The sequence below is a fragment of the Peromyscus eremicus genome, chromosome 16_21 (genome assembly GCF_949786415.1).
Source record: "Peromyscus eremicus chromosome 16_21, PerEre_H2_v1, whole genome shotgun sequence".
In the NCBI taxonomy this organism is placed as follows: Eukaryota; Metazoa; Chordata; class Mammalia; order Rodentia; family Cricetidae; genus Peromyscus; species Peromyscus eremicus.
In genome coordinates, this window is record NC_081432.1 from 153776 (window position 1) to 164385 (window position 10610).

Consider the following 10610-nt stretch of genomic DNA (forward strand, 5'->3'; position numbering starts at 1 on the left):
TAACACTAGAACTATTCCATGACTTATTTTTCCAATCTATCCCCTCTTTTGTTATCAGCATTTCTCCCCGTTTTTAAGTGCACATAATTTTTTAATATTGTAAATACTTATTAATTCCCATGTGTTTTTGCTCTTAAGTATCCGTTTATACATCCATTATCATGGTATTTTTTGTCTGAGAATAAGTATCTAGAATGAATATATTTTATTAATTAAAATTATTCTTTGACAATTTCATACATGTATAAAATGTATTCTGATAACTCTTACCTCACATATTCTTATCTCCTTCTCATATTTTTCAGTCCTTTCTTCTCCTTACAAATCTCTTTGCCACACTGACATGCTTTTGTTTTGTTTTATAATCTGAGTTTAACCAGAGCCCTCTGTGGAACTGTGAGTTTGGAACTACTCACTGAAGCATGCTGGATTCACCAGTGGGTATGCAACTGAAGACACTGACTCTCATCTTTGGAATCTCTAGAGTCAATAGTTCAGCAGGAAGTAGTGTGGCTCTGTGATACCCTCTCCCATCCATGATTGAGGATTAAAAGATTATGTATATAATTTTTATGTGTGTATTCAATTCAAGTTAAAGTTCTCCTAATTTTAACATTTGAAAGCTATTACCAAATTAATGTCATCATATGAGGAATTTTCATTTATGAGAAATTGTTGATTGCTGTTGTGATAGCTTCAGCAGCACATATACTAAAATTGGAAGGTTAGCATGGCCTCTGCACAAGGATGACACACAAATTTAGGAAGCATTCCTTATAGGAAAAATTATAGGTAATTCTTTTTCTGTACCATCAAAAATATGATAAAAGAGAATAAATTAATTTTTTGTGCAAAAAGAACTTTATAAGAATTGCTCTTTATATCCACACAATAACTTACTCTTCATATTTGCAAATGCTAGCTTAAAGAAGCTGTAAAACACATATTAACTTAAGACATATTCACTGCAACTGCAACAACACAAATAATGGACTGAATAGAAAAAAAACAATAAAAACTGCATTACTACATAGCACATAGTGTGACACTGAAAAGCAGCATTTATTTAACCTGATCTACTTACAAGTGTTTGTTAACATGTGGATACCCTATGAAGTTTATGAGATTTTTTTTCCTCTTAAGGTACAGGAAAAAAATGAGTGATAATGGAAAAGCTCAATGCAAGTTCTGGAGATTATTTTATCCTTCTGGGTTTTTCTAAATGGCCTCATCTGGAAGTTGCTCTCTTTGTGGTGATCTTGATATTCTACTTGATGACACTGACAGGCAATCTCTTCATCATCATCCTGTCATACTTAGATTCCCACCTGCATACCCCTATGTACTTCTTCCTTTCAAATCTCTCTGCTCTGGATCTCTGCTACACCACTAGCTCTGTCCCTCAGCTGCTGTTCAACCTCTGGGGTCCAGAGAAGACGATATCTTATGCTGGGTGTATGCTGCAACTCTACTTTTTCCTCGCACTGGGTACCACAGAGTGTGTTCTGTTGGTGGTGATGTCCTATGACCGTTATGCAGCTGTGTGCAAACCCTTACATTACTCTGTCCTCATGAATCCTCGTTTCTGCTACCTGCTGGCTGCAGCATCCTGGGTAAGTGGCTTTACCACCTCAGCACTTCATTCCTCCTTTACCTTCTGGGTACCCCTGTGTGGACATCGCCAAGTGGACCACTTCTTCTGTGAAGTCCCAGCACTGTTGCGGTTATCCTGTGTTGATATCCGTGCAAATGAGCTGACCCTCATGGTCATGAGTGCCATTTTTGTTGTTATACCACTTATTCTCATTTTGAGCTCCTATGGTGCCATCGCATGCACTGTTCTAAGAATGCAGTCAACCACTCGACTTCAGAAAGTTTTTGGGACCTGTGGAGCCCATCTTACTGTTGTGTCTCTCTTTTTCATTCCAATCATGTGCATTTACCTTCAGCCTCCAACAGAAAATTCTCAAGATCAAGCCAAGTTCATTGCCCTCTTCTATTCTGTTGTCACCCCTAGCCTGAATCCTCTCATCTATACCCTAAGAAACAAAGATGTCAGAGGGGCAGTAAGGAGGCTGACTGGATATGAGAGGGAGCAATGAGAGAAGCCTCCCATTTTGCTGTCTTTGATCAGGCTATGGTCCATCATGAAGAACACTTTGATTTATTGAGATATCTGTTGCACAGTAGGTCATAAAACATAAAATATTTAAATCTTCAATGTGCTGTCCTTTATATTGGTTAATTCTGAAATAATATTTAAGATCTCTTTGATTTATTTTTTTTTTAGTTGACTGTAATGAAGTTTCAGCATCTGTGAGTTGAGGAGACAGAGTGCTTGATGAAGGTTATGTGAAGAAGAAATTACAAAAACTTTTGAAATTTTAAAATATTTCTAACATAAATTAACATGCTACTTTATGAATTAATCATATCCAGAGAGGAACAATATGAGAAAGATACAGGCTGAAGAAATTTTTATGTATGAAATTTTGTATTAAACTTGGTTTGCCAAGAGAAGCATGCAAATAAATTTAAGTCTCTCCAAAATTAATTCCAGAGGATTTAGTAAAATGTCTTAAATATAAACATCTACTTTTAAGGTGAGATGAAGATTGTGTTAGTAAATGAAACAAAACATTCTTTTGCTAAAGTAAGCTTAATTAGCAACATTGTTGAATTATGTTAAATCTATTGTTTTTAATATATACTAATATATAACAATTACATATCTTATGGGACCAAGTGTTACAGTTCAATATCTGTATGCAATATGCATGGGTTGATACAGGGTAACATATTTCCATCTCTTTATCAGTACAGTATTTTGTAAAAATCTTTTTTTAATTAAAAAATTTTTTATTCATATTGCATACTAATCACAGATCCCCTCTTCCCTCCTCCCACACCTCTAGCCTTCCCCTCCAACCCACTTCCCATTCCCTCCTACAAGAAGGTAAGGCCTCTCAGGGGGAGTCAGCAGAGCCTGGTACATTCAGTAGAGGCAGATCCAAGCCCCTCTCCCTACCTCAAGGCTGTGCGAGGTGTTCCACCATAGGCAGTGAGCTCCAAAAAGCCAGCTCATGCACCAGAGATATATCCTGGTCTTACTTCCAGGGGACTCCATAAGGAGATCAAGCTGCACAACTGTCTCGATTATGCAGAGGGCCTAGTCCAGTCCCGTGGAGGCTCCAGAGGTGCTGGTCTAAATTTAATGAATTCCCACTAGTTTGGTTTGATTGTCTCTGTCCGTTTCCCCATCATGATCTTGATGCCACTTGCTCATAGAATCCCCCTTCTCTCTCTTCAACTGGACTCCTGGAGCTCAGCCTGGTGTTTGGCTGTGGATCTCTGCATCTACTTCCATCAGCTACTGGAGAAAGGCTCTATGATGACAGTTAGGATATTCACCAATCAAATTACTGGGGTAAGCCAGTTCAGGCACCCTCTCCACTATTGCTAGTAGTCTAAGCTAGGGTCATCCTTGTGAATTCCTGGGAACTTCCCTAGCACCCCAGTTTCTCCCTATCCCCATAATGTCTCCCTCTATCATGGTATCACTTTTATTGCTCTCCCACTCTGTCCTTGTTACAGCTCGACCATCCCATTCATTTATGTTCTCACTCCCCATCCGCTATCTCCATTGCCCCCCTTCATCTCATGGAGATCTCATCTATTTCTCCTTCCCATGGCGATCTATGTCTCCCTCTTTGGGTTCTCCTTGTCAGCTAGCTCCTCTGGAGCAATGAGTTGTAGTCTGGTTATCTTTTGCTTTACATCTAGTATCCACTTATGTGAGAGCACATACCATGTTTGTCCCTATGAGTTTGGGTTACCTCACTCAGGATGATATTTTCTAGTCCCATCCATTTGCCTGCAAATTTCATGATGTCATTGGTTTTTACCGCTGAGTACTACTCCATTGGGTATATGTACCACATTTTCTTAATCCATTCTTCTGTTGAGAGACATCTAGGTTGTTTCCAGGTTCTGACTATTGTGAATAATGCTGCTATGAACATAGTTGAGCATGTGTCCCTGTGATATGGTTGAACATTCCTTGGGTATATGCCCAAGAGTGGTATAGCTGGGTCTTGATGAAGATTGATTCCCAATTTTCTGAGAAACCACCATACTGATTTCCAAAGTGGCTGTACAAGTTTGCACTCCCACCAACAGTGGAGGAATGTTCCCCTTGCTTCACATCCTCTCCAACATAAGCTATCATCACTGTTTTTGCCATCCTGACAGGTGTAAGATGGTTTCTTAGAGTTGTTTTGATTTGTATTTCCCTGATGACTAAGGATGTTGAGCAATTCCTTAAAGGTCTTTTCTCCATTTGAGATTCTTCTGTTGAGAATTCTCTTTTTAGCTTTGTAGCCCATTTTTTAATTGGATTGTTAGGTATTTTGATGTCTAGTTTCTTGAGTTCTTTATATATTTTGGAGATGATCCCTCTGTCAGATGTGGGGTTGGTAAGGATCTTTTCCCATTCTGTAGGCTATCATTTTGTCTTATTGACCATGTCCTTTGCCCTACAAAAGCTTCTGAATTTCAAGAGGTCCCATTTATTAATTGTTGCTCTTGGTGTTTGTGCTACTGGTGTTATATTTAGGAAGTGATCTCCTATGCCAATGTGTTCAAGACTACTTCCTAGTTTCTTTTCTATCAGGTTCAGTATAACTGGTTTTATGTTGAGGTCTTTGATCCACTTGGACTTGAGTTTTGTGCATAGCAATAGATGCGGATCTGTTTGCAATCTTCTACATATTGACATCCAATTATGCCCGCACTATTTGTTGAAGATGTTTTCATTTTTTCCATTGTACAGTTTTGGCTTGTTTGTCAAAAATCAGGTATTTATAGGTGTGTGGGTTAATGTCAGGGTCTTCAGTTTGGTTCCATTGGTCCACAAGTCAGTTTTTATGTTAATACCAGGCTATTTTTATTACTATAGCACTATAGTACAGCTTGAAGTAATGCCTCCAGAAGTTACTTTATTATACGAGATTGTTTTTAGCTATCATGGTTTTTTTGTTCTGCCATATGAAATTGACTATTGTTCTTTCCAGGTCTGTGAAGAATTGTGTTGGGATTTTGATGAGGATTGCACTGAATGTGTAGATTGCTTTTGGTAAGATTGCCATTTTTTAAAAATTTTTTTTATTTGTATTTTGCAATACAATTCAGTTCTACATATCAGCCACAGATTCCCTTGTTCTCCCCCCTCCCACCACCCTCACCTTCCCCCCAGCCCACCCTCCATTCCCACCTCCTCCAGAGCAAAGCCTCCCCTGCCGACTGAGATCAACCTGGTAGACTCAGTCCAGGTAGGTCCAGTCCCCTCCTCCCAGGCCGAGCCAAGCGACCCTGCATAGGCCCCAGGTTTCAAACAGCCGACTCATGCAATGAGCACAGGACCCGGTCCCACTACCTGGATGCCTCCCAAACAGATCAAGCCAATCAACTGTCTCACCCATTCAGAGGGCCTGATCCAGTTGGTGACCCCTCAGCCATTGGTTCATAGTTCATGTGTTTCCATTCGTTTGGCTATTTGTCCCTGTGCTTTATCCAACCTTGGTCTCAACAATTCTCGCTTATATAAACCCTCCTCATTCTCGCTAATTGGACTCCCAGAGCTCCACCCAGGGCCTAGCCATGGATCTCTGCATCCAGATCCCTCAGTCTTTGGATGAGGTTTCTAGCACGACAATTAGGGTGTTTTACCTATCCATGAGCACGGAAGATCTTTCCATTTTCTGATATCTTCTTCAATTTCTTTCATCAGAGACTTAAAATTCTTGTTATATAGCCGGGCGGTGGTGGCACACGCCTTTAATCCCAGCACTCGGGAGGCAGAGCCAGGTGGATCTCTGTGAGTTCGAGGCCAGCCTGGGCTACCAAGTGAGTCCCAGGAAAGGCGCAAAGCTACACAGAGAAACCCTGTCTCAAAAAACCAAAAAAAAAATAAATAAATAAATAAAAATAAAAAATTCTTGTTATACAGGTCTTTCACTTGCTTAGTTAGAGTCACCCCAAGGTATTTTATGTTACTTGTGGCTATTGTCAAGGATGATGTTTCTCTGATTTCTTTCTCAGCCTATTCATCTTTTGTATATAGGAGAGCTACTGATTTTTTTTTAGTTAATCTTGTATCCAGCCATATTACTGAAGGTGTTCATCAGCTTTAGGAGTTTCCTGGTAGAATTTTTGGGGTCACTTATATACTATCATATTGTTTGTAAATAGGGCAAGTTTGACTTCTTCCCTTCTAATTTCTGTCCACTTGATCTCCTTTTGTTGTCTTATTGCTCTAGCTAGGACTTCATGTACTATATTAAATAAATATGGGGAGAGTGGACAGCCTTGTCTTATTCCTGATTTTAATGGAATCACTTTGAGTTTCTCTCCATTTAATTTGATGTTGGCTATTGGCTCGTTGTAAATTGCCTTTATTATGTTAGGTATGTTCCTTGTATCCCTGTTCTCTTCAAGACTGTTATCATGAAGGGGTGTTGGATTTTGTCAAAGGCATTTTCAGCATCTAATGAGATGATCATGTGATTTTTTTTCTTTCAGTTTGTTTATATTGTGTATTACATTGACAGATTTTCATTATGTTGAACAATCCTTACATCTCTGGGATGAAATCTACTTGATCATGGTGGATAATTTCTTTGATGTGTTCTTGGATTCAGTTTGCCAATATTTTATTGAGTATTTTTGCATAGATGTTAATGATGGTGATTGGTCTGTAATTCTCTTTCTTTGTTGCATCTTTGTGTGGTTTGGGTGTCAGGGTAAATGTAGCCTCTTAAAAAGAGTTTGATAATGTTTCTTCTGTTTCTATTGTGTGGAACAATTTGAAGAGTATTGGTATTAGCTCTTCTTTGAAATTCTGGTAGTATTCTGCACTGAAACCATCTGGTCCTGGGCTTTTTTTGGTTGGGAGACTTTTAATGACTTTCCTTAGGGGTTATGGGTCTATTTAAATTGTTTATCTCATCTTGATTTAATTTTGGTATGTGGTAACTATCCAGAAAATTATCCATTTCTTTCAGATTTTCCAATTTTGTGGAGTACAGGTTTTTGAAGTATGACCTGATGATTCTCTCAATTTCCTCATTGTCTGTTGCTATGTCTCCTTTTTCATTTCTGATTTTGCTAATTTGCAGGTTCTCTCTCTGCCTTTTGGTTAGTTTGGATAAGGGTATGTCTATCTTGTTTATTTTCTCAAAGAATCAACTCTTTGTTTCATTAATTTTTGTATTGTTGTCTTTGTTTTTATTTTATTGATATTAGCCTTCGATTTGATTATTTTCTGGCATCTTTTCCTCCTGGAGTTAGTTTGCCTCTTTTTGTACTAGAGCTACTAGGTGTGCTGTTAAGTCACTAGTGTGAGATTTCTCCAACTTCTTATGTGGGCATTTAATGCTATGAAATTTTCTCTTAGCACTGCTTTCATAGTGCCCCCATAAGTTTGGGTATGTAGTAAGTCATTTTCATTGAATTCTAGGAAATCTTTAATTTCTTTATTTATTTCCTCCTTGACCCATTGGTGATTCAGTTGAGTACTATTCAGTTTCCATGAGAGTGTAAGCTTTCTGTAATTTTTGTTGTTGAACTATAACTTTAAGCCATGGTGGTTCAATAGAATACAGGAGGTTATTCCATTTTTTTTTTGTATTTGTTGAGAATTGCTTTTTGACTGAGTATGTGGTCGATTTTAGAGAAGGCTATATGGGGTTCTGAGAAAAAGGTGTATTCTTTTTTTTGTTAGGGTTGAATGTTCTGTAGATATCTGTTAAGTCCATTCGAGTCATAACACCTGTTAGATCCCTTATTTCTCTGTTTAATTTCTCTCTGGCAGATCTATCCATTGGTGAGAGTGGAGTGTTGAAGTTTCCTACTATTAATGTGTGGGGTTTGATGTGTGATTTAAGCTTTAGTATTTTTTTTTTTTTTTTTTTTTTACATATGTTGGTACCCTTGTATTCGGGACATAAATGTTCAGAATTGAGACTTTATTTTGGAGGATTTTTCCTGTGATGAATATGTAATGTCCTTCCCAATCTCTTCTGACTGATTTTTGTTTGAAGTTTATTTTGTTAGATATTAGGATAGCTACACCAGCTTGCTTCTGAAGTCCATTTTATTGGAAAGTCCTTTCCCAGCCATTTACTCTATGGTAGTATCTGTCTTTGAAGTTGAGGTGTGTTTCTTGTATGCAGTAGAAGGACAGATCCTGTTTTCATGTCCATTCTATTAGCCTTTGTCTTTTTATAAGCTAAATGAGTCCACTGATATTAGGGGATATTAATGACCAGTGATTGTGACTTCCTGTTATCTTTTGGTGGTAGTGTGTGTGTTTCTCTTCTTTAGGATTTGCTACTGTGGAGTTATCTATTGCCTGTGTTTTTGTGGGTGCATCTGACTTTTTTAGGTTGGAATTTTCCTTCTAGTGTTTTCTGTAGGTCTTGATTTGTGGATAGGTATTGTTTATATGTGTTCTTTTCTTTGAATGTCTTGTTCACACTGTCTATGGTGATTGAAAGTTTTTCTGGGTATAGTATTCTGGGCTGGCATCCATAGTCTATTAGTGTCTGTATTACCTCTGTCTGGGACCTTCTGGCTTTCAGAGTCTCCATTGAGAAAACAGGTGTTATTCTGGTGGGTCTGCCTTTTTAAGTCACTTGTTTTTTTTTCCTTTGCTGTCCTTAATATTCTTTCTTTAATCTGTATGTTTAATTATGTGGTAAGGGGACTATTTTGGGGGGTCTAGTCTATTTGGTGTTCTATAAGCTTCTTGTATCTTCATAAATATTTCCTTATTTAAGTTGGAAATGTTTTCTTTGAATATTTTGTTGAATACATTTTCTGTGGCTTTGAGTTGGTATTCTTCTCTTTCTTCTGTCTCTATTATACTTAGGTTTGGCCTTTTCATGGTGTCCCAGATTTTCTGGATGTTTTGTGTTATGATTTTTTTGGCTTTGGTGTTTTCTTTGACTGATGGATCTATTTTTGCTATTGTATCCTCTACACCAGAGATTCTCTCTTCCATCTCTTGTATTCTGTTGGTTATGCTTGCATCTGTAGTTCCTGTTCATTTACTCAGATTTTCTATTTCCAGAATTCTCTGTTTGTGTTTTCTTCATTATTTCTATTTCAATTTTCATGTTTTGAACTGTTTCTTTCACCTGTTGAATTGCCTTTTCATGGTTTTGTTGACTTTCTTTAAGTGATTTTTTGATTTCTTCCAATTTTTTGTTTGTCTTCTCAATTTCTTTAAAGGAATTTTTCATTTCCTCTTTAAAGGCCTCTATTATCTTCATAAAGTTATTTTTAAGGTCACTTTCTTCTGCTACTTTTATGTTGTGATGTTCAGGTCTTGCTGTTGTAGAACTGTAGATAAATTTCTAAACGGTGTTATTAAATAAAAAACACAGAACCAGAAAGAGAGGTGAAAGTCTTAGATTGGGAAAATAGGGAGAGCCACCAGCCAACCTTACCTCACCAACTCTGCAGCTTCCAAATGCAAGTTACTTCCTATCTACCCACACCTTTATTGCCTAGCTGTTCTGCCCTCTCATTAGCTATCTTAGCCCAGCTACCTCACTTCCTCTTCCTACACAGCTCTGTCACTTTCATTCTGTCTGTAAAGACCTCCAGGCCTCTATAGGATCAAAGGCCTGTGTGACCAAGCTTTTCTCTGTTCTCTAGTTTGGCCTTGAACACACAGAGATCCTGCCTGCTAAGGGATTAAGGGTGTGTGCTACCTGACTTCTTGTTTACTTAAAATGGCTTGCTATTTCCTCTGATCTCCAGGCAAGCTTTATTAAAGCACAAATAAAATATCACCACATTTCAGCACAAATAAAATATCACCACATAGAACTGCTTGGTTCTGGTGATGCTATATTGCTCTTTATGTTGTTGTATGTATTTTTGCATTGGTGTTTACCCATCTCTTCCTCCAATAGGTGCAAAAGGTGCTTGTGTCCGAGCGAGCTACTCTTGGTCCAATCTGTGCTTGCTGTGTCTGTGTCTCAGGGGGCCACTCTGGGTCCAGTCTTAACTATTGGTCTAATTGGAGCTGGCAGGTTCTGTTTCTCAGGGAGCCACTCTTGTTTCTATCAGAGCTCTTGGTCTGATGAGAGCTGGGGGATTCTGTGTCTGAAGAAGCTGCTGGGGTTACAGGGGGATGGGTAGGTTTGGGGTAAGGTGTGGGTCTTGTAGATTGCAGGGTCCTATGGGGGGTTTTGGTGGGGGAACCTGCCCACAGGAGTCTTCCATGCTGGCTAGCAACTGGGGCAGTGATGTAAAAAAATCTCTTTATATTGTAGAAATTGTTGTGTAGTATCAGTTTTTAAATTAAAAAATAATTCATGACTTTATTAAGGTATAATTTACATATAAATATATATACATATAATCAAAGTACATTTAATAATTTATATATGTACATATCGGTGTCACATATAATTTAAGTAAAATATTACATTTTACTATATATACACGTACATGCATACATATATACGTGTGTGTGTTTGTGCATGCATGCGTGCGTGTGTGTGTGTATATGTGTCTGTCCTGGGTGAAGTAGCTGTTTT

At 38.1% G+C, this 10610-nt stretch overlaps 1 protein-coding gene and 1 pseudogene across 1 annotated transcript; both read left to right on the forward strand.

The window, feature by feature from the left end:
• Positions 1–687: 687 nt before the first annotated feature.
• Positions 688–782, forward strand: LOC131894026 (U6 spliceosomal RNA; annotated as a pseudogene).
• A 384-nt stretch (positions 783–1166) lies between these two features.
• Positions 1167–2102, forward strand: LOC131926732 (olfactory receptor 2J3). The gene has a single exon (XM_059282290.1). It carries the CDS (start codon positions 1167–1169, stop codon positions 2100–2102), a length of 936 nt encoding a protein of 311 aa, XP_059138273.1.
• Positions 2103–10610: the final 8508 nt, after the last annotated feature.